The sequence below is a fragment of the Malaclemys terrapin genome, chromosome 13 (genome assembly GCF_027887155.1).
Source record: "Malaclemys terrapin pileata isolate rMalTer1 chromosome 13, rMalTer1.hap1, whole genome shotgun sequence".
Taxonomy (NCBI): Eukaryota; Metazoa; Chordata; order Testudines; family Emydidae; genus Malaclemys; species Malaclemys terrapin.
This window is the reverse complement of record NC_071517.1, coordinates 42,899,165-42,922,908: the sequence shown is the minus strand read 5'-3', so window position 1 is coordinate 42,922,908 and position 23,744 is coordinate 42,899,165. Positions and strand designations below refer to the sequence as shown.

At 55.2% G+C, this 23,744-nt stretch overlaps 1 protein-coding gene and 1 pseudogene across 4 annotated transcripts; one reads left to right on the top strand and one right to left on the bottom strand.

Moving 5' to 3' along the window:
* The first annotated feature begins 218 nt into the window (after positions 1–218).
* On the top strand, positions 219–7,962 carry LOC128847308 (acetylcholinesterase-like; annotated as a pseudogene).
* A 587-nt stretch (positions 7,963–8,549) lies between these two features.
* LOC128848415 (uncharacterized) lies at positions 8,550–22,257 on the bottom strand. Of its 4 annotated transcripts, none has more exons than XR_008447028.1 (3): positions 22,076–22,182; positions 19,588–19,710; positions 8,550–9,036 (listed from the first exon to the last, which is right to left on the bottom strand). XR_008447028.1 is itself a non-coding variant. In XM_054048399.1 (3 exons), the coding sequence occupies exons 1-3, from the start codon at positions 22,235–22,237 to the stop codon at positions 14,073–14,075; spliced, it is 639 nt and encodes a 212-aa protein (XP_053904374.1). In that variant the 5' UTR covers positions 22,238–22,257; the 3' UTR covers positions 14,019–14,072. The 4 variants fall into 4 exon arrangements, 2 of the variants coding, with proteins under 2 accessions (XP_053904374.1, XP_053904375.1); XM_054048399.1 differs by lacking the exon at positions 8,550–9,036 and adding an exon at positions 14,019–14,426 and having other exon boundaries at positions 22,076–22,257; XR_008447029.1 differs by lacking the exon at positions 8,550–9,036 and adding an exon at positions 18,037–18,477.
* Between the last annotated feature and the right edge of the window lie 1,487 nt (positions 22,258–23,744).

Below are 23,744 nucleotides of genomic sequence, written 5' to 3'. Positions count from 1 at the left end.
GTCAGGGCTGACACAGATCTGGGACTGAGAGGACAGGGGGTGACTGACCCGATGCTGTATTTTCTAAAGGGGATCAAGGCTGATATAGGGAGCTCCCACCTGCTGTCTGGATTTAGGTGGCTGGGACTGAATGGGAGCCAGCGCCCCCTAGAGGGGAAAGACCCCGTATCCCGTTCCCTGTAACTCCCTCTGAGGGGGTTTCCCTTCCAGCTGCCGTGATGCTGGGACTCCTCCCCGCGCTCCCCTGCCTGCTCCTCCTCTCCCTGCCGGGCTTCAGCTCTGGCTCCGATGATGACGGTACTGAGGTGCTCACCACCAGTGGCCCCATCTGGGGCAAGCGCCTCCCAGCCGGCTCCAGCACAGTGACGGCCTTCCTGGGCATCCCCTAGGCCGAGCCCCCCGTGGGGGCCTTGCGCTTCCAGAAACCGCTTCCCCACCAGCCCTGGAGCCACGTCCTGGAGACCACCAGCTTTGGCAACACCTGCCACCAGCCTCCACTTCCTAGTTACCCTGATGCCTATGTAACCCTTCTGCCCATCTAAGTTGGCAGCAACAAGGGCCGGGTTCTGTATCTAGGGGTTCCGTTTCAATAACGCAATGCAAAACCGGCTCGAGCCCCCACCCAGTGACCTGGGACAATTACATACCACCCCCTGGGCGCCTCTAAGAGGCAATACTTCCCCTCTCGCAAGCACGGAGTCTGAGTGTAGCAGAAAATGTTTAATAACATGAGGTAAACAACGTCAGCATTAAATTGGAAAAACACCACAAACAGGATTCATAACAAACCATGAGCAAAAAAACCCACCCCAGCAAATTGGGCTGTGTCCTTTCCCTTTGATTCTTGAATCCAGCAACCCAAAAATCACCCAGAGTCCCCAAAGTCCAACACACCCCAAAGTCTCTTGGGACCAGCAACCACCCAAAGTCCCAAAAGTCCAACAACCCCCAAAGTCTCTGTCCCTGGTCAGTGCAGCCCCAGAGTAAAAGGGGGGCACACAGGGTGTCAAGGGGCACCTTACGTGATCTGAGGCCAGCCGTCTCTCCATGGGGTTCCGCCGCAGCCTTCACTACGAAGCTGCTCCGCTCTGTGACCTGCTCCAGCCGTCCCCACAAACAGCTCTGCTCGCCATTCCTTGGGCTGCTCGCTGCTCCTCCAGCCGTCCCCACAAACAGCTCTGCTCGCCATTCCTTGGGCCGCTCGCTGCTCCTCCAGCCATCCCCACAAACAGCTCTGCTCGCCATTCCTTGGGCCGCTCGCTGCTCCTCCAGCCGTCCCCACAAACAGCTCTGCTCGCCATTCCTTGGGCTGCTCGCTGCTCCTCCAGTTGTCCCCACAAATTGCTCCGCCAGCTGCTTAGCTTCAGGCTTCCCCACTAGTTAACACAGCACTTAATAACTTTAACTCTTTTGTGATTTCAGCTCAGAGTAGGGGAGCCCCAGTGCTGGTGCACCATTGGCCCACAATGAATTCAACTCAGCAACCTGTAACTAGAGTCCTAATAGGATCAAAGTTAGCTCTGACATTCAACAGTGGAGAGAGAAGATAGTGCAATTGGTGTTTCACACCCTCATAGGGCACCCATACCATCAAACACAAATACTTACCCCCATCCTCTCTCAATTCACTGGGTTTTGTAACCCATGCCCCTTGTCAAGCAACGGGTAATGGTGAAGGACTCACTCAGTCCTTCTGTCATACAACAGTTCCACTGACCTTGATTCACAGAATCAGGGTAACAAAACTTTATTCTTCCTGCCCCAATAACAGAGAAACTGGGGATCCCACACCAGCCAAAGTAACCACTTTGAGTTGCTGTTGTCTCATGCCAGGTGAGTGGGTGTGCCTATGCAAACAAGATCAGCCCGTGGAGTTCTTTTCCACACTCGCCATAATTCACCACCAGATGTCAGGGTAGAGCTCATCCTGACTCTGCTTACATCTATATGTGGAAATCCAAAATACCACAGTCCGAGAACTGCCTCTTCCTCTACGTTTGGGTGCCCCATCCCCGGCCCCGTGAGCCGGCCGCCATTCTCGTCTGGATCCATGGCATGGTTTTTGTCTCTGGTTCAGCCTCCCTTGATGTCTATGATGGGCGCTTCTTAGCCGCCACTGAGAATGTGATCGTGGCCTCCATGAACTACCGGCTGGGGGCGCTGGGCTTACTGTCCCTGCCCCCGGCCGCCCAGGGGAACGCTGGCCTGTGGGACCAGCGCCTGGCGCTGCACTGGCTGCGGGACAACATGGCCGCCTTCGGTGGGGACCCAGCTCGTTTGATGCTCTTCGGCCAGATCGCCGGCGGTTCCTCAGTCGGCTTCCACCTCCTCTCCCCAGGGAGCCGGCCCCTCTTCACCCGCGCCGCACTGCAAAGCGGAGCCCCGACAGCACTGTGGGTTTGGAGTTCCCTCGAGGAGGCCCAGGAGAGAGGCCGGAGGCTGGGCCAGCTGCTGGGCTGCACCAATAGCGATGACACGGCCCTGGTGGGCTGCCTGCAGGGGAAGGAACCCGGGGAGTTCCACAAACACAAGTTCTCCGTCTTGCGCCACAAGAAGCAGCTGGGGTTTCCCTTTGTGCCGACACCAGATGAGGATTTTCTCCCTGATACACCACCAAGACTCCTGCAGGCTAAGCAGAGCCAGCTATGCCCGTCCTGATCGGCATCAACGCCAACAAAGGCTCCTACATATTATACTTTGCTGCCTCTAGCCTCAACCTGGAGAATGCCAGCTCCATCGGCTGGGAGCAGCTGCTGCAGGTGGTGAGGCTGATAGTGCCAGAGGCACTGGAAGAGTCTGTCTTGGCCGTGGAGGGGCAGGGGCAGGGTGAAGCGCGGTACCGATGGGCCATGGATCAAATCCTTGGTGACTACTTCGTTGTGTGTCCGGTAGCTGAGATGGCTGGGCGAGAGGTGGAGACCGGCAGTCCTGTGTATGCCTACGACTTCACCCACCGCAGCAGCGGCTTGTCTATGCCCGAATGGACGGGGGTGCCGCACGGCTCTGAGCTGCCCTACCTGTTCGGGACCCTGGCATCTGTGGGAGGAGCCAACTACACGCACACGGAGGCCGAGGCGGGGCTGAGCCGCAGGGTGATGCGGTACTGGGCGGAGTTCATAGATTCATAGATTCATAGATTATAGGACTGGAAGGGACCTCGAGAGGTCATTGAGTCCAGTCCCCTGCCCGCATGGCAGGACCAAATACTGCCTAGACCATCCCTAATAGACATTTATCTAACCTACTCTTAAATATCTCCAGAGACGGAGATTCCACAACCTCCCTAGGCAATTTGTTCCAGTGTTTAACCACCCTGACAGTTAGGAACTTTTTCCTAATGTCCAATCTAGACCTCCCTTGCTGCAGTTTAAACCCATTGTTTCTGGTTCTATCCTTAGAGGCTAAGGTGAACAAGTTCTCTCCCTCCTCCTTATGACACCCTTTTATATACCTGAAAACTGCTATCATGTCCCCTCTCAGTCTTCTCTTTTCCAAACTAAACAAACCCAATTCTTTCAGCCTTCCTTCATAGGTCATGTTCTCAAGACCTTTAATCATTCTTGTTGCTCTTCTTTGGACCCTTTCCAGTTTCTCCACATCTTTTTTAAAATGCGGCGCCCAGAACTGGACACAATACTCCAGCTGAGGCCTAACCAGAGCAGAGTAGAGCGGAAGAATGACTTCTCGTGTCTTGCTCACAACACACCTGTTAATGCATCCCAGAATCATGTTTGCTTTTTTTGCAACAGCATCACACTGTTGACTCATATTTAGCTTGTGGTCCACTATAACCCCTAGATCCCTTTCTGCCGTACTCCTTCCTAGACAGTCTTTTCCCATTCTGTATGTGTGAAATTGATTTTTCCTTCCTAAGTGGAGCACTTTGCATTTGTCTTTGTTAAACTTCATCCTGTTTAACTCAGACCATTTCTCCAATTTGTCCAGATCATTTTGAATTATGACCCTGTTCTCCAAAGTAGTTGCAATCCCTCCCAGTTTGGTATCATCCGCAAACTTAATAAGCGTACTTTCTATGCCAATATCTAAGTCGTTGATGAAGATATTGAACAGAGCCGGTCCCAAAACAGACCCCTGCGGTACCCCACTCGTTACGCCTTTCCAGCAGGATTGGGAACCATTAATAACAACTCTCTGAGTACGATTATCCAGCCAGTTCACCAGAAGCGGGTAAGGGAATCCCCCAGAATCCTCTTGTGCCCCTGAGCCAGACCATGAGAGCAGCTGTAAGTCTTTGGCCAGGTGTCCACAACATGCAGGAAGACCTGGCTCAATGCCATGGCGAAGGAAGGTCCCTTTGAAAAATAGATAATCTCTTTGGTTGAAGCCCCTGACCTAGAGCTGAGTTTACTTCAGGGAGGTAAAATCTGAGCCCCTTGGTTCTAGGTTAGGGATAATTCCCTTCTTCCCTCACCAGGATGTCGGTGATCCCATGAACACACCCATCCTCATTCAAGGAAACATGTTTTTTAGCTAGTAGCCAATAATCTCAAAGCTCTGCCTGCCCTTGCCCGGTCACACAAACTCAGGGGATGTCTGTGCTACAAACACTGTACAGGCCTGGCTACGTCAGCTCATCATATCAGTACAGCCTGCAGCAGCAAAAGGGGTTGCTCCATCACCTGCCCAAAAATCAGGAGCTACGTTGACAAAAAGCATCTTTCCATCAACATAACTACAGCTACCCTAGGGGTTAGATCAGATCAGCAATGGCAGTCAGGTGTGTGGTTTTTTCACATCTCTGACTGAGATAACTGCGGCACTGTAACTTTTAAGCATACACCGTGGGATAGATAAGAAGACATACTCCCTTGCACTAAAAATAAGCGAGCAAAACCTCAAACAAATGTCTTCAACGTTCCCCATTGTAGTCCTAACTATGCCGCTTGGAACCATTGATTCTCAGATTAGGGAAGTGAAGGCAGTTGGGAACATTTAAAAAATAATATCCAATACATGGCAAAAAGGGAAGGTTGATAGTAATGAATATAAATCAGACATGAGGAATTGTAAAAATCTGATAAGGGAAGCAAAGAGACACATGGAGAAATCTATGGCCAGCAGAGTTGGGGACAATAAGGAGTTATTTGAATATATTAGGAACAAAAAGAATCCAGACAATGGGATTGGTCCATTCATTATTAGGTGGAAACAGCAGAATTATCAATAGTAATATAGAAAAGGTAGACGTGTTCAATAAATAATTCTGTTCTGTATTTGGGGAAAAAACAGATGATATAATCTTATTGCATGGGGATGATAACACTCTTTCTATTCCACTAGAGTCTTGGGAGGATGTTAAACAGAGGCCACTAAACTTAGACATTTCTAAATCAGCAGGGCCAGATAACTTACACCCAAGTGTGTTAAAAGAGCTGGTGAGGAGCTTGCTGGCCTGTCTACGTTGATTTTCAGTACATCTTGGAGCAGCGGGAAAGTTCCAGAAGATTGGATGATAGCAAATGTTGGGCCCATTTATAAAAAGGGTAAATGGGATGAACTGGGTAAGCATAGGGCTGTAGTAAAATGGCAGCCAACTCAGGGCAGCTTGTGGCAACAATTTCATTGAGCGCAGTGGGAGATGGTGGCCATTTTTGGTTAGGGCAGCATGTGACATCATCCTATTTAAAAGGACAAGTGAGAGGAGCCATCTTAAGTGAGGGCAAATGGTGGCTTCAGACTGCTTTCCAGTTTAGACCCTCCTATCTGTGCTCCCATGATCACTAACATGCCGTGTCCTTCTCTGTCACCCTGACCCATATTTTTCAAATCACCACACTGTCCCTTCCTATGTCTGTCAGCCCATGTTCCCTGAGGGAAACCTGGTTTCAGTCCTGTTGGAAACAGTGGGAAACAGTGGCCGTCTTTCCTAGGGGCAGTCTTTCTTTAGAAAGGGCTGTAGGCCAATGGCAGCCATCATGACTCCTGGCAGCCTGTGGCTTCAATGTCATCAAGATCAATGGGAGGTAGCCGCCATCTTTATAAAGGGCAACCTGTAGCGTCACCCCATATAAGGAGAACAAGTGGAAGCAACCATCTTAACTGAGGGCAGCCTCTGGCTTCACTCTCATTGGGAACAATAGGGGACGGCAGCCATTTTGGAAAGGGGCCAAACTTTGCAAATTGGCTCCTAATGACCCCTGCCTACAGGAGACAGACTCTGGCCAGAGCACATTCCCGTCCCTGCCAAGCCCGGGTACCAACTGTGTGTGCTCCATTGAATTTCTCCCTAGGATCCCCACAGGGGTGGGGAGCAAGAGAGAGCAGTGGCCCCTCTACAACCCCATAAAACAGAACTTCTTCCGCATCGGACTAGAGTCATCTGAGGTTGCGGAGATGCCCCCCAAGCAACGCTGCAGCATCTTGGCATCACTGCTGGCAGAGAAGCCGAGCCCCACAGATGAGCATCAGTGGGGTGAGAGACAGCAACCCTAGAGTGGAAAGGCCCCATGTCCCCTTCCCTCTGAGCCAGGCAATCCCCCCACCCCTGGGCTGGATAGGAGCTGGGGGTACCACTAGGACCCCGGAACACATTCCCATCTCCATGGGATTTTCTGGCCTCCTAGAGATGCCCCATTTTCCTGCCTGGGGTAGATCTCTCATCCCCTGGGAACTCCAGAACCCATCTGCTGTGGGAAGCCACAGGTTCTGACCCATCTTCACTTGCTCGGCCCCTGCGGGAGGACAATGTCACCAGTGTTTCCTGTATCAGCCCAACCCCATGTGTCCCCGTTCCAGGGGAGAAGGCTTGAGCTCAGAGGGGGATTCCCAGCAGGGTGAGTGGTGGTGGAGGGATGGATCCAATGACAAAGGGGGCTGAGGGCAGGTGGACCGTAATGGCATGGAAGAGAAAGGCAGCAATGAAGCAGAGAAACACAGCTGGCTCTGGGGAGGGGTGTGGCCGCTGTGTAACTGTGTAGCACAGGGAGTGAAGGAGAATCCAATATCCACTGGGACTCCTGTGTGCCAGGGGCCTCTTCTGGGAGGCAGAACAGACCCTTGCACATTGGACACCGGGGTTCACAGTTGCTGGGAGACACGGGAACTCCACAGCATCCCCTACTGCTACAATGTAGCACTGGGGGGGGGAGCACTGACTGTGTGGGGACAGCCCCCTTCTGAGCCCCCCATGCCACTCTCTGCAGCATAGCGCTCCTAGGGCAGGGGGATTAGCACTGACTGTAGGGGGTGAGTGTCCCATACAGAGCCCATGCAGCACCTCTCCCCTCCCATTTGCAAGTAGACCAAACCCTGCATAGTCTGAGCTCATCCCCGCGGCTGTTAACCCCACTCACTGTGTGTCCTGCAGGAGCAGACCCAGGACGTGCCCAGCCCAGGGGGCTGTGAATTCAGAGCTGAGCAATTACAATCCCCTGACGGGGGGAACCCTCCTTGCAGACAAGAGCATCCAGTTCCTGTTAACGCCTGTCGATTCATTAACGAGGATCCGGCTAATAACCCACCTGGGAACCCACGGATTGACCCTCCCTCAGCAACTCCTCCACCTCCAGTGCATTAAAGCATATTCAGGGGATGGCTCACTTGCTGATTCCCTGTTCTGTTTATTCCCTCTGGGGCACCTGGCATTGGCCAGTGTCAGAAGACAGGACACTGGGCTAGATGGACCTTTGGTCTGACCCAGTGTGGCCGTTCTTCTGTTCTTATGTTTAATCTGGAGACAGAACCTGGTGTGTGAGGTTGATTAGCTGCTCCTGAGCAGGGACGACAGTGTGTGTGTATGTGTGTAAGAGCTCTGTGTGTGCTTTGTATATATATGCAGGGGCGGAAGTTGTGAAGCTTTGTGCTGGGGAACTCACCCACGAGGCTCTATCCCTGGGACCTGAGGCAGAGATCCCCTCCCTCTGCCCCATCCTGGGAGTTAACAGGGACCTGTGCAATGCAGGTGCTGTTAACGTGTGGTACTCCTTGCTGCAAGATATTGCCCTTAAGGCTCATGCTCCTGCCCTCTCACACACGCTGTGGCTGATTCATGCTTTCCACCCAGCTCCCCTCTGCCACTAATTCTCTCCCCCACCGCACTCCCAGGTGAGCCCCCAGTCCCACTCTGTGCCCTTGGTTGGCCTGGCCTGCTCCCAGCTGTTCCTGGCTTTGCTGAGGGTAGTGCTGCTGAATGGGATGTACTGAGGCTGAGGGAGGGCATCTGGAATGTACTTGCCCCAGGCAAGGGGATGGGAGAGATCTGGGGTACTATCCCCTCCAGGGCACCGCTGACCCCAATGGCACCAGGGGGCGCTGTGCTGCAGGGAGTGGGGTGGGAGGCTCAGTAGGGGGCACTCTCCCATTGCAGTCAGTACTGACCCCAATGGCACCAGGGGGCGCTGTGCTGCAGGGACTCAGTAGGGGGCACTCTCTCATTGCAGTTTGTACTGACCCCAATGGCACCAGGGGGCGCTGTGCTGCAGGGACTCAGTAGGGGGCACTCTCCCATTGCAGTTTGTACTGACCCCAATGCCACAAGGGGGCGCTGGGATGCAGGGAGCGCTACAGTAAACATCACCAAGAAGCAATGGCCAGATTCAAGCCCCCTGAGGGCCTTTATTCAGCACAGAGAGGCGAGCAGTTGATGGGTGGACTGATCCCCTCCCCTCTTAGGGTGTGGAGACCTGAACCTCCTTCTTGTGGGGGTCGTACCACACCAGCAGGATCGGGTGGGTGTTTCCCATCCTGAACTCCACCCAGCACCCGTCGCTCTGCAAGATAAGCCTGCCGCCCTGCCACATCCAGACACTCTGACCGCTCTCCAGCAGCTCCATGGCCCGGCTGAAGCAGGCAGCCAGCCCCTCCGTCACCAGCCCCTTCTCCTCCAGCTGGTTCTTCTTCCTCAGCACATCGGTCTGGCTCAGGCCTTCGCTGCATTCAACCACGTCTTCCATGGGGCGCTCTCCCCGGGGGCTGCGGCGTCTCGGGCGGGGGCCGTGCGTCCTCTGCTGAGTTCGGCTCTGGTGATCAATTTGCTCCCAGGTTCTGGGGCCAGATCAGCTGTTTGATCCCCTCCCCCTAGGTGACAAGGTGGGAAATATATGGGTTTTGGCTCCCATAGGCCCATCTAGCCCGGTATCCTGCCTCCCACATCATACCCATTAGCCCATCTAGCCCGGTATTCCCCCACCTCCTTTTTGCCCCGATCAGAACCAGGGGGACATCCACCCCCACCCCCCTCACACCACCCTGATATCCTCCCCCATCACCATCCTGGGTCAGATCCATAGGCCCATCTAGCCCGGTATCCCGCCTCCCTAGATCAGCCCAATTGACCCATCTAGCAAGCGACGGAAAGCCAAGCTCCCAAGAGAGCCGATGCCTGCTAGCCAGAGGGTGATGCTAGACGTGCAGGGCCAGTTTGCTGCCTTGTGTACATTGCCGCCTCCCTCTGCAGCCTCAGGGGCGGGTCCCTCGCAGGTTTAAACTAGGGTTACCATACGTCCGGATTTTCCCGGACATGTCCGGCTTTTGGGGGCTCAAATCCCCGTCCGGGGGGAAATCCCCAAAAGCCGGGCATGTCCGGGAAAATCGGGAGGCTCGGCCGGGGCCTCTTTGTGCGGGGCCGGGGGCATGGTGCCCGGCCGGGAGCCGGGCCGGGGGCCAGGCCGGGCCAGGGTCGCAGTGCCGGGCCGGTCCGGGCCCACGGGGCCGGGCCCGGGGGGCTGGGAGCCGGGAGCCGGGCCCGCGGGGCTGGGAGCCGGGAGCCGGGCCGGGGTCGGGGAGCCGGGAGCCGGGCCGGGGTCGGGGAGCCGGGCCGCGGGGCTGGGAGCCGGGCCGGGGTCGGGGAGCCGGGAGCCGGGCCGCGGGGCTGGGAGCCGGGCCGGGGTTGGGGAGCCGGGCCGGGAGCCGGGAGCCGGGCCGGGGTCGGGGAGCCGGGCCGCGGGGCTGGGAGCCGGGCCGGGGTCGGGGAGCCGGGCCGGGGTCGGGGAGCCGGGCCCGCGGGGCTGGGAGCCGGGCCGGGGTCGGGGAGCCGGGCCCGCGGGGCTGGGAGCCGGGAGCCGGGCCGGGGTCGGGGAGCCGGGCCGCGGGGCTGGGAGCCGGGAGCCGGGAGCCGGGTCGGGGAGCCGGGAGCCGGGCCGCGGGGCTGGGAGCCGGGAGCCGGGCCGCGGGACTGGGAGCCGGGAGCCGGGCCGGGGTCGGGGAGCCGGGAGCCGGGCCGGGGTCGGGGAGCCGGGCCGCGGGGCTGGGAGCCGGGCCGGGGTCGGGGAGCCGGGAGCCGGGCCGCGGGGCTGGGAGCCGGGCCGGGGTTGGGGAGCCGGGCCGGGAGCCGGGAGCCGGGCCGGGGTCGGGGAGCCGGGCCGCGGGGCTGGGAGCCGGGCCGGGGTCGGGGAGCCGGGCCGGGGTCGGGGAGCCGGGCCCGCGGGGCTGGGAGCCGGGCCGGGGTCGGGGAGCCGGGCCCGCGGGGCTGGGAGCCGGGAGCCGGGCCGGGGTCGGGGAGCCGGGAGCCGGGCCGGGGTCGGGGAGCCGGGCCGCGGGGCTGGGAGCCGGGAGCCGGGAGCCGGGTCGGGGAGCCGGGAGCCGGGCCGCGGGGCTGGGAGCCGGGAGCCGGGCCGCGGGACTGGGAGCCGGGAGCCGGGCCGGGGTCGGGGAGCCGGGAGCCGGGCCGCGGGGCTGGGAGCCGGGCCGGGGTCGGGGAGCCGGGCCGGGGCTGGGAGCTGGGAGCCGGGCCGCGGGGCTGGGAGCCGGGGGGTGCGCCGGGGGTGGTCGGCCAGGGCCCGAGCCGACCCAGGCTGGAGCCGCCGGGGGCCAGCCTGGGCCGCGCCGCGCCTCCTTCTCCCTCCCCCGCCCCTTACCTTACCTTACCTGCTTCAGGCTTCAAGCAGGGGAGGGGGCGGAGACTTTGGGAGGGGGCGGAGTTGGGGCGGGGGCGTGGGCGGGGCTGGGGGCGGGGCCGGCCCCCCCGGGAGTGTCCTCCATTAGGAGGCACAAAATATGGTAACCCTATTTAAACCCGTGTCAGTGGTGGATTCTCTGCCACTTGAAGCCTGTCAGTCATGATTTGAGGATGCCAGGAACTGAGCCAAAGATTAGAGTCTATCACAGGAGTGGGTGGGGGAGGTTCTGTGGCCTGCGACGGGCAGGCGGTCCGACTAGATGATCAGGACCCAGGCTGTGGCCCCGCCCCTGCTCCATGCTTGGGCCTGTGTCCTGGAGTTTGGGCCGGTGCTCAGACTGGCCTGTAGCCCGGGGGTCAGAGCGGCTGGGGCCTCAGGTGGAAGGGACAGGGACAGGGCCTAGCCTCCCCAAAATGGGGGTTCACATGCCGCCCGTGCCTTCTGACCTTAAAGTCTATGAGTCCAAGGTCAGTGGGTCCGGGGCAATTTACTCCCATGGGGGATCTGTCCCGTAGCCTTTACGCGGTCGGTGATAGAGAAATTGAGAGGAGTCAGGCGGGAGGCAGCTGAAGAGGTGCAAAGTCAGATGATGCGTCCCATTCCCCCAACAGCTCTGGTCCCTCTGTGACGCTCAGCAGGGCTCCTCGCCCGTGGATGCCAGCTCCTCCCCCCATACCCTAGTCCAGTCTCCCCAAGGCTGGGACGCCAGCTTATCTGCCTCACGTACACAGCTCCCAGCTACTATTAACTTTCAGCTCCCAAGGACTTTGTCCTTGGCTCCAGCGCAAGCAGGATGGAGCAACACCCCCTCCACACACACACACACACACACACATATATCTTTAGTATCAGAGGGGTAGCCATGTTAGTCTGGATCTGTAAAAAGCAACAGAGGGTCCTGTGGCACCTTTAAGACTAACCAATACATCTGTTAGTCTTAAAGGTTGCTTTACACAGGTCTGTGTCGCTTTCCCTTGAAACTGTCAACTGAGCATGAGAAACTGTGTTTCTCTCTCTCTCTCTCTCTCTCACACACACACACACAGTGGATAAACAGGATTGTTTCCATGCTCCAGAAGGGGAAACTGAGGCACAGAGCAGGGAGAAGAACCCTGTACCCCTCCCAGAGCTGGGGCTAGAACCCAGGAGTCCTAGCTCTCAACCCCCACTGCTCTAACCCACTCGCCTTCCAGAGCTGGAGACAGAACCCAGGAGTCCTGGCTTCCAGTCCCCTCCCGCTCTAACCACTAGACCCCACTCCCCTCCCAGAGCTGGGCACAGAAGGCAGGAGTCCTGGTTCCCAGCCCTCACTAGTCCAACCCAGGAGAGAATATTTACTCCTTCTCATTATTTACTCCTTCTCCTAACACAAGAACATGGGGTCACCCAATGAAATTAATAGGCAGCAGGCTTAAAACAAACAAAAGGCAGTATTTCTTCGCACAACGCACAGTCAACCTGTGGAACTCCTTGCCAGGGGATGTTGTGAAGGACAAGACTATAACAGGGTTCAAAAAAGAGCAAGATAAATTCATGGAGGATAGATCCATCAATGGCTATTAGCCAGGATGGGCAGGGATGGTGTCCCTAGCCTCTGTTTGCCAGAAGCTGGGAATGGGCGACGGGATGGATCACTGGATGATTCCCTGTTCTGTTCATTCCCTCGGGGGCACCTGGCATTGGCCACTGTTGGAAGACAGGATACTGGGCTAGATGGACCTTTGGTCTAACCCAGTCTTGCTGTTCTTATCTTCTTATGTTCTTCCTCACTCCTGAACCACAGCTCAATGCTATCCCAGTGCTAACATCCCCCCACTCTCCACAGCTCTATTAATGCTGTTCTATCCTGATCAACAGCCCACTGCTATCCCTGCCCTGGGCTCCCCACACAGCTCTTCTGGTGCTAATTAATAAATAACTTTTATGGTTAAGCTGGTTGCTTCCCTCTCTCTCTCTTGCTGAACTTTACTCTTTTGTGTTTTTAGCTTCCCCATTTACTCTGTTGCAACGCTTCTTTTACCTAAGCTAAAGATCCCTGCAGCACCCAAAAATACTGTGGGGTTTGCTCATCGAGTGGGTTAATACCAGTCCAATTGGGCTGTGAGAGTGGGGATAGGGACGTGCTGAACCTGTGGCATATGAGAGTGGCAGCTTGAAAGTGCTGCTTGGCCCAACCCACTGAGTCCAGGGGCATATATGGGAGCGGGGGCGGCTTGACAGTGCTGATTGACCCGGTGCACTCAGACTTGCTCTGTTTTGTGTGTGTGTGTGTGTGTGTCTGTCTCATCTGATTCTGGGGCTGGAGGAACCCAGCCCTGGGGAATGTAGGTCCTGCAGGATAGCTCTATTGGGACGGGACTTGCAGAAGGGAGAAGTAGAGCTCCATATGAACACACAAGTCTCACAAGCAGTACATTGATAGAATTCCGTGCTTTAACTAACCAGTATCCTCTGCTTCCCCGGCTCTCTCCTCACCTGGGATTTCTGGTTTTTAATGTCTGGGATGGTTTCCCCTCCCTCCAGGATTGCTGTGGCACAAATTTCAGAGGCACCTATCGGCTGCAACCAATATCAGCACGAGATGATCCCTGCCCTGAAAACCCTACAGTCTAAATGGACGCAGGCAGGTTCATTCTCCCCATTTTACAGACACATACCGACTTGGGCAAGGTCACCCCAGTGGTGGATTACTGCATGGGCCCACGGGGCCGCAGCCAATTCGGGGCCCCGGGAAAAATCTCTCCCCTAGCCGGCCCGTGGCTGGAGGAGCTCATTCCGCACTGCGGCCCCAGGGCCATGGTGGGGGCACAGAGCTTCTTCAGTGTGGAAGCTGCGAGGGGGCACGGGGGGGACGGCGGAAAGGAGCGAGTGGAAGAGGGAAGAGGCAGAATGGGGTGTGGCCATGGACGGGGCCACAGGTGGAAGGAGCAGAATGGGGTGGGCCCTGCAGGTAGAAGGGGCAAGACTGTGGGTGGGGCTGCAAGCAGAAGGAACGGAATAGGGGCGTGACCACAGGTGGAAGGGAAGGAGCCATACTTCTGGCCTTCTGCCGCAGGGCCGCCCTCCAAGTGCGTCTCTGCAGTGGAGCCTGATTCTTCGCCCTGGGAGGGGAAGGTAGCGGATCTGAAATGCTCGGCAGAACAAGGAGAAAGGAGCGAGATCTGGGTTGCAGGGTGTTTATTCTGCCATGGTGCTAGGAGGCGCAGGTCAGAAGCCTCAGCGCGAGGCTCCCATGCGGTGTTTCCGCACAGTGCTGGTGTGGGGGTCATACCAGACCAGCATTGTCTGCTTGATCTGGCCAGCGCGGAGCTCCAGCCACTTCCCGTCACTCTGCAGGATGAGCCGGATGTTGGTCCAGGGCTCCACAGGCCGCTTCTGTACCATTTCCATCGTCTGGCTGAAGCAGGCGGCCAGCCCCTCTGTCATGTGCCATAGCCTCTCGGCCTTGTTCTTCAGTTGCAGCAGCTCCAGCGCGTTCAGGCCCTTGGTGCACACCCTGGCCACTGTGCCGCTCCCCTCTGGGAGAGCTTCCTCGTGCTGCATGAGTGGGTGTGGTGGGGGCAGCGCCTCCTGCAGGGAGAGAGCGTGAAGAGCAGGAGCTGAGGACATGCCGAGGGTCTGACCCCCACCCAGCATGGGATCAACCACACATGACCTGGCCTCTGTGATTGCACACAGCGCCCCCAGCTGGTGCTCCTCACTCTGCGCCTGCAATGGATTTGCCCTCCAGGGGGCAGAGGTGAGTTTAGTCTCCAGGGTCTGTCCAGTCCCAAATCCCGCCCCACCTGCACTGGGCTCCCATGAATGGTGGCTCCACTCCTGGCAGCATCTGGGGCTGTTCTCCCCGGGGATCAGGTCACCGTGTTGTTCTCCAGTACACGAACCAGAGAGAGAAAGAGAGATGCAGAAACAGAGAATGTACCAGAGACCCCGTCCCCTATGCCCCCCTGCCAGACCTGGGGATTGCCCCCAAGAGTCCTGACTTCCAACCTCTCTCCCGCAATTTTAAGTACTAGACCCCACTCCTCTCCCAGAGCTGGGGCTAGAACCCAGGTGTCCTGGCTCCCAGCCCCTCCCCCCTGCTCTGACCTCTAGCCTCCAGTCCTAGGGGCACCCACCTGCAGCACTCAGCTAACTTGGGGTTGGCTCATGCATGTGGATGCCAGCTCCTTCCCCAGGGCCTGGGGAGAGCCCACATCGGTCACCCTACCCCAGCCCCCAGGGGCTGGAACACCAATGTATCTAGCTCAATTTCATCCAGCTCGGACACCTCTCCCCAGCTGCGGTTGACGTGGGACTCACAGCTGGCTGACTCTGGGGCCTTCAGCTGAGCAGAGTAGGGGAGATGGTTACAAGGTTCTGTGACTCAGTTTTGTTTAAGGGAAGGGAAAGGCGCGGCTGTCTCTGTAAACAGAAGTTGGGGCTGGAGCTGTGGGGAGAGGTCAGAAGGTCACTCCTCTAATCTAAGGGTTGGCCCTAGTGGTTGGCTTATGAGGCTGGGAGTCCAGACTCCTGGGTTGTATCCCTAGCTCTGGGAGGGAAGTGGGGTCTAGTGGGTTAAAGCGGTGGAGCTAAGAGCCAGAACTCCTGGGTTCTATCCCTAGCTCTGGGGGGGAAAGTGGGGTATAGTGGGTTAAAGAGGTGGAGCTAAGAGCCAGAACTCCTGGGTTCTATCCCTAGCTCTGGGAGGGAAGTGGGGTCTAGGGGGTTAAAGCGGTGGCGCTAAGAGCCAGAACTCCTGGGTTCTATCCCTAGCTCTGGGAGGGAAGTGGGGTCTAGTGGGTTAAAGCGGGGGGTTAAACCATTGCTATTGGTTCTTTCACAATAGCACATTTCCTCTCACACCCATTTTTCTTCGCAGCACGCGCGCCTCTCTTCCAATCTCTCCCCTTCCTTACTGCCCCTCCCTGCCTCCCATCTCAAGCGGTAATGGAAAAGCTAGAAGCTGATTGGATGACTGGGAACCAATGGGATCCCCCTTTTCGGGCTGCTCAAGCACCCAGGCCCGCATATGACATCTCAAATATCACCTAAAGCTTGGGAATGGAGACCTCACTCAGGCTCTGTGGAACTGTCCACGACAAGAGGACATCTGCTCCAAGTAGGAAATGGGGCTTCCTCGGGGGGCTGGTCCCAGACTGTGGAACGGGCTCTCCCAGGAAGTAAGGTCCATCCCAAACCACACCCCCTTCTGCGCCAGGGGCCAGGTGCCTTTCTTTGACCTGTCTTCTCTGCAAGATGTGTATTTAAAGGGAGTGTGCGCCCCTCTTAGTCAGTGATGACTCCAATGCCCCAAGGCACTGCTGGGGCACTGTGCTGCAGGGAATGGGGTGGGATGCGCAGTAAGGGGCACTTGCGCCTCAAAGTCAGTGCTAACCCCAATTCCCTAGAACAGTGCTGGGGGCACTGAGCTGCAGGTGGTAGGAGGCTCAGTAGGGGGCACTCTCCCCTCACACTCAGTGCTGACCACAAAACCCTAGAACAGTGCTAGGGGATGGTGGGCTGCGTGGAGAAGGGGCCCTCTCCCCTTGTGACAGACTGTACCCCTGTATTCACCCCATGCACACTATTATAATAATCTTTGTACAAAGTATGCTTTGTGAGGTATCATTTGAAAACTCATAATTTGCTGGACATTATTGTTGTGGTAAAATAGACGTGGCAACACCATATAAGAACCTAAGAATGGCATACTGGGTCAGACTAACGGTCCATCTAGCCCAGTATCCTGTCTTCCAACAGTGGCCAATGCCAGGTGCCCCAGAGGGAATGAACAGAACAGAGAATCATCCAGTGATCCATCCACTATCTCCCATTCCCAGCTTCTGGCAAACAGAGGCTAGGGACACCATCCCTGCCCATCCTGGCTAATAGCGATTGATGGACTCATCCTCCATGAACTTATCTAGTTCTTTTTTGAACTCTGTTATAGTCTTGTCCTTCACAACATCCTCTGGCAAAGAGTTCCACAGGTTGACTGTGCATTGTGTGAAAAAAATACTTCCTTTTGTTTGTTTTAAACTTGCTACCTATTCATTTCATTTGGTGACTCCTGGTTCTTTTGTTATGAGGAGTAAATAACACTTCCTAATTTACTTCCTCTACACCAGTCCTGATTTTATAGACCCCAATCATATCCCCCCTTAGTCGTCTCTTATATATGAAATTATAAGACGCCCCTGTATGGTTTTGTTAACACATGTTCCAAACCATGGCCCTGCCAAGACAGAAGTTGGAAAACAGGTCTGCCCTAAACAAAGGGAGGTGTGAGCTGCTTAATTTGCATTTAAACAGCAAACAGAGTTATGAAGCAGGAATGGGTAGAAAAGGAACCACAAGCAGATGAGAAAGAACAGCAGAAAACATCCTTTCTTGGTCACTCTCTGTCTCCTATATCTCACCTGGAAATGTTTTCTAAGAGGGGGCCGACGCTATGAAAATGAGGGACAAACACCCCAAGGCGCCCCTCCTCCTTCCTCTCTCTCTCTCTCTCTCTCTCTCTCTCTGTCCATTGATTCACTACACCGGAAGGAACAAAGGAAGCACCCATAGAACATAGACCTAAGAAGTTTGGCCAATAAGACTGTTGAGAGCAGGTGGTGAGAAAAACTTTGCTTCAAATTTAACAACGTTTGTTAAGTGAGGCATTTAGTTGAGTTTTAGCTGCATTTTTCTTGTAACCCTTTCTGACTTCTATGCCTCATGACTTCTACTCACTTAAAATCTCTCTCTTTGTAGTTAATAAACTTGTTGTATTGTTTTATCTAATCCAGCTTGGTGGAATTCATGGACTTTATGTAAACTTGTATTGTCCAGGAGAGAGCTGGGAAGTACCGGACATACATTTCTGGGGGGAAATCTAAGGCTAAGGGTGTGTTGGGGTCACCCTGCAGTACAACCCAGGCTGGTCAGAGCCACAATGTAACCCGAGTGTGTCTGGCAGGCTGCAGTTACACACACACATTCAGGGTGTGGCTTGTTTGTGAGCAGCCTAGGTGGGAGCTCCTTCTGTAAGGCATTGTACGGCACCCAAGGGTTCAGAGCAAGGGTGCCACAGCTGCTCATTAGTCTGGATTGTACCCTGGGTATGTCACACCCATCACTGTCGATGCTGACTCCAGGGGGGCTAGGGGGCGCTGTGCTGCAGGGAGCCCTACAATAAATACCACCCAGAAGCCGATTCCAGTTGGGAGGTGCCACAGGCATTTATTTAGGGCCAGCAAGGAGAGGGACCATCCAGCGTGATTGCTTCCCAACCTAGGACGGGAAGGAGACTTCAACCTCCTTTTTGTGCCGGTTGTACCACACCAACAGGTGCTGGCTGGCGTCTCCTGTGCGGAACTCCAGCCAGCGCCCGTCTCCCTGGACGATGACCCTGGCGTCATTCCAGAGCCAGTACTTCTTGGGGTCCTGCTGGGCCACCAGATCTATAGCTTGGCTGAGGCAGGCAGCTAAACCCTCTGTCATTAGCCCCTTCTCCTCCAGCTCATTCTTCTTCCTGAGGACGTCTAGGGGGGTCACTTCCTCTCCACATTCAACGGTGAATTCCATGTTGAGGTCAAAGGTTCCTTTACAGCCGGCACAGATATTCCCCGACCGCCCGGTTGGAGGCTGCCAAGAACTGAAATAAACCGATGCATTGTGTGTGGGGAAATCACCATGGATTAAGGGTGGGGGTGGGGGTGGAGTCCTACTTTGCTTTAGCATCTCAGCTTTCATGCAAAAGAAAAAAGTTCGTTTCTAGCCTTCGCGGCAGCCAAGAAAACATCCCAAACGTGGAGTCGGTGTAACTGACGCAGTGATGCCTGAGTCTGCAGACAGCCTGGGTCAGTCGCTCCGAGAGGCTGCCGCCTTCACCACGGTGGAATGTTGACTCTAAACCCTAGTGACCACCCTTCAAACGTCAGCTTTGCCGGTGGTGATCAAAGCATGTAAGAACAGAGAGGAACTAGCGTTGTCTGACGATCCACACTTCCCTCTGCAAGCAGCAGTTTGTGCTGGTGTTGTGCGTGGGTGGGGTTTTGGTTGTGGGTGGAGCCTGGGAAATACCACTATCCATTTGTGGGGAGAAAGGGTGTGAAGGGACAGCACTTTGATAAGGAATCCTATTATCCTCCTATTTCTTGTATTCTCTATACCTGCAACACTGCCTACAGACCCCATCCCACTTATTTGACTAAGCACTGTACATGCATAGAGTGTATATCTCTAACTATTAGAACCCAATCCAGTCCCTGAGCTGGAGATAGAACCCAGGAATCCGGACTCCCAGCTCCCACCCCCCACGCTCTAACCAATGGATACCACTCCCCTCCCAGAGCTGGGGATAAAACCCAGGAGTCCTGACTCCCAGTCCCCCCTGCTTTAACCAATAGACCTCACTCCCCTCCCAGAGCCAGGAAGAAAACACACACACACACACACACACACACACACACACACACACACACAACCTTTCCCCAGCCTCACAGCTCAGTGTTGCCTGGTGTTATCTGTACCCAGTTACTGGGGCGGGAAGCAGGGTGACTCTTGGAAATCCCACAGTTGGGGTGGGAAGATCGTACAGCAGAGGAAGAGAGAAAGGCTGTGGGGTGGAGGGCAGACAGGGGATGGGAGCGTGGAAATTCTCACATTTGGGGGTGAAGGAGGAAAGGTAACTTTCTCAGGGGAGTTGGGAGGGGGCCGGAGAGATGCGGGATGGGGGGAGGGACAGGGTACAAGCCCCACCTACCAGCTCCTTCGCTGCCGGGAAACCTCCGCACGAAGCCACGAAGAAATGGCGTCTGTTGCTCTGTCTGCTTAGCCTGTGGTTTTCTGCCAGTGACGCAGCACCTGTGACAGGCCGGGGCAGGCCCTGGAACATGTGGATGGGGTGATGTTTAGCCAGACGCCATTGAGTAACTGGGCAGGGTGCGGAGCCAGACGATAAGGGTACAACTGATCTGGGCGTGAGCCCGAACTTTTCTCGGGGCCCCCAGAAATGAAAGGCCAGCCCAGCCCCCTGTTGTCCGCTCCATGTGCCAGGGGCATTCGTTGACCTGCCTTCTCTAATAATAGCACAGTGCAATATGTAGATCAGTGGGAAGGGGGTGTGTGCTCCTGGAGCTCCATTCCTCCACCGTCCCCCAACTCTATCTATTTCCCTGCTGCTCACCAGATCTTCCCCCAGTGTCACCCTTGTCATAACTATAGAGGGAAGGGTAACAGCTGTCCTGTGTACAGTACTATAAAATCCCTCCTGGCCAGAGACTCCAAAATCCTTTTACCTGTAAAGGGTTAAGAAGCTCAGGTAACCTGGCTGACACCTGACCCAAAGGACCAATAAGGGGACAAGATACTTTCAAATCTTGGAGGGGGGGAGGGTTTTGTTTGTGCTCTTTGTTTGGGAGTTCGTTCGCTCTCGGGACTGAGAGGGACCAGACATCAATCCAGGTTCTCCACATCTTTCTAAACAAGTCTCTCCTATTTCAACCTTGTAAGTAAACAGCCAGGCAAAGCGTGTTAGTTTTCCTTTGTTTTCTCAACATGTAAATGTACCTTTTACTAGAGTGTTTATCTTTGTTTGCTGTACTTTGAACCTGAGACTAGAGGGGGGTCCTCTAAGCTCTTTAAGTTTGATTACCCTGTAAAGTTATTTTCCATACTGATTTTACAGAGATGATTTTTACCTTTTTCTTTAATTAAAAGCCTTCTTTTTAAGAACCTGATTGATTTTTCCTTGTTTTTAGATCCAAGGGGGTTGGATCTGTATTCACCAGGGAATTGGTGAAAGGTTTCTCAAGGCTTCCCAGGGAAGGGAATCCATTTGGGAATGGTGGCAGCGGACCAGAACTAAGCTGGTAGTTAAGCTTAGAAGTTTTCATGCAGGCCCCCACATTTGTACCCTAAAGTTCAAAGTGGGGATACAGCCTTGACAACCTTTATTCCCCCCTCCCTGTTTTCCAGCATCCCCCCTGCTCACCCCAATGCTAGGGGCTCATTGTTCCCCATCCCCCCTCGCGCCCCATGCCACAGGCTCCGTCTGCCCCCATCCCCCCTCACCTCCATGCCACGGGGTCTGTGTGCCCTGCCATCGCCCCTCCCCCCAATGCCCAGGGATCTGTCTGCCCTGCATGCTTCATACCAGAGTCCCCCATTTTCCCCCCACCAGGGGTGCTGTGTACTGCACTCCCCCTCATCCCATAGCAGGGTACCCCATTATCCCCTGCATGCCAGAGGCTGAGTGACCTCCTGCTTTGCTGCCACACCCATGATTTGTCTGGATGATAAATCATTCAGGGTGCCAACATGTTTATCTCCACTGGGAGGCTGGGCAAGGGTGTGTTTAAGCTGGACGGCGTCGGCTGTTTGCTCTGGCACAGGTGCGTGATGCTGGGGCTGTGTTAAACCCGGGCGTGGCAGAATTCGATGTTTCATTTTTACATTTTTGAATTTTGATAGGGAAAGAAAAAGGGTTTTATTTTTTAACCCACTCTTCCCAATTTTGATGGATTTTAATTTAAGTTCCTGCAGGGAGTCAGTGGCCAGGACAACCCCTCCCCCAAACGCGGGGGAGGCCACCCCGCTGCTGAGTTGCCCCCCTCCTCGCAGGCCTGGCCCGGGGGGGGTGGGGGTGGCACTCTGTACCTCAAAGCAGCACCCTGGAACCCCCATATTCACTCCTGTCATAGAATTCTGTCCTATTTCATACAAAGCATGTCATGTAAGATAGTGATTCTCAACCAGGGGCTCTTCCAGGGGTTACAGCAACTCATCTGGATATTTGCTGAGTTTTACAAGCGGCTAAATATAACGCACCGGCAAAGTCAGTACAAATGAACATTTCGGACAGACCATGACTTGTTTATACGGCTCTATATGCTACACACTGAAAGGGGAGTACAATATTTACCTTCCAATTGCAGGATTTTATAAATATATGGGAACAATGAGAAGCTCAGGTAACCTGGCTGACACCAGGGCCAGTGGGAAGGATGCTGGGAATGACCCTGGGGCTGGAGCAGGGAGAGTCCTGCAGTGGGGGAAGAGAGACAGAAGGGGGCACAGGAAGAGGAGACAGGGACAGAGGGGGCAGGATCCAGACCGGGGAGGAGGTGGGACAGGGGAAATCCCCACATCTGGGGGAGAAGGAGGAAAGGTATTTTTCTTAGTGGGAGGAGAGTATAGGAGAGAAGCAGGATGGTGGGGGGGGGTTAGGGGGTACGAACTCCCAGACCTACCAGCTCCGCCGCTGCTCCTGGGTCCCTGCTCTGCAGCCTAGCAGCAAGGAGAGAAGAGGTTGGCTTTTCCCTCTGCTTAGCTTTCGATTTCCTTTCCTCCTTGTGACATGCCGCCCAAATGGGAAAGGGAGGGGCAGAGATGCAGCCAGACTTTCTAAGCATGACAAACCAATTAGCCAGGGTGAGTCAGACCCCCTTAGGAGACTCACCTCCTCTTCTAAAGGGACTCCTGGGTTCTCTCCCCAGCTCTGGGAGGGGAGTGGTGTGGGTCTGGTGTTTAGAAGCAGGGGAGGGCTGGGATTCAGGACTCCTGGGTTCTATCCCCAGAGCTGGGAAAGGAGTGGGGTCTAGTGATTAGAGCGGAGGGGAGCCAGGACTCCTGGGTTCTATTCCTATTTCTGGGAGGCTGTTTATCCCACACTGGGGGAGGATGTGTTGGGGATGGGGACCAGATCTGAATGGGTGGGGGGGGGGTGTGAGTGTGACTCAGTGGCTGGGTTGACACTGGGTTTGTGGGGTGTGTGGCCCCAGTTGTTAATTGGGTAGCTGCATCTCCCTCCGGCACTGCCCAGCCCCCTGGGTTGGTGGTTGAGAGCAGACCTGGCCCCAGAGCCCCAGCTCCCTTCGGACCCCTAGAGGGGATCCCTGCAGGTGCAAGGCTGAAGTCCATGTGTGTATGAGCCTGTGTGTCTAGGGTCAGCCCCCAGTGTGGGGGCAGCTGGGCAAGTTCCTCTTGGCCAAACAGCGCCCACTGCTGGTACGCCTCAGCCCTGCACCTGCAGCAACTCCCCGGCCTACCGTCAGACCTCCCCTTACTGTGAGAGTGGGGCCCACAACTGGCTCTTAAAAAGAATCAGTCTCTAGCGAAATGTGGTGGGAGCCAAATCTTAACAACTGCCTCTGCATCTCAGTTTGGGATGTGACCCCCCCTCTCTCCCCCCACACTGTTTCTGTCCCATGGGTCTCTTCTCCGCATGTCTTAGCAGACAGCACAGTTAGACAAGCAAACAACTCACCGTTCCTAACAACTACTTTATTATTAAAGAAATGAAAAATATATGAAACAAAACCCAAACAGTAAACAACAGTCCCGATCTCCGCTCTCCGATTCTCCCCGGGGGAGCGTTTTCAACAGATTGCGTAACCTGGAGACACTCCGAAAAAAACAAATCCAAAACCACATTTCAAATGGATTAGCTGAACCTCATTAAATCCCTGTGTGGACGCTCTTATTCAGAATTAAAGTGAATCTTAATCCACTTCGGAAGCGAATTAAACTAATCTGAAGTAATTGAAATGAGATGAACGTGAGGGCAGGGATCACTAGCAGGAGGGTCTCTGCCGATTGAAGTTACTAAAACACAGGATTGGGGACTTCAATGGCAGAGTCCTGGGAAGGGTTTTGTGGCCTGCAGCATGCAGGGGGTCAGACCAGATGATCATAATGGTCCCTTCTGACCTTAAAGTCTATGAGTCTATGACAAGGTTTGGACCAACTCCTGCAGAAGAGTTCTGTGTGGTTTTAAAGCGTGTCTCTTTCACCAACAGAAGTTGGTCCAATAAAAGATATCCCCTCCCCCACCTGGTCTCTCTAACATCCTAGGACCCACACGGCTACAACAACCTTGCAAAGGATGAAACAAATGTCTCATTCCACCCCTATATTTTA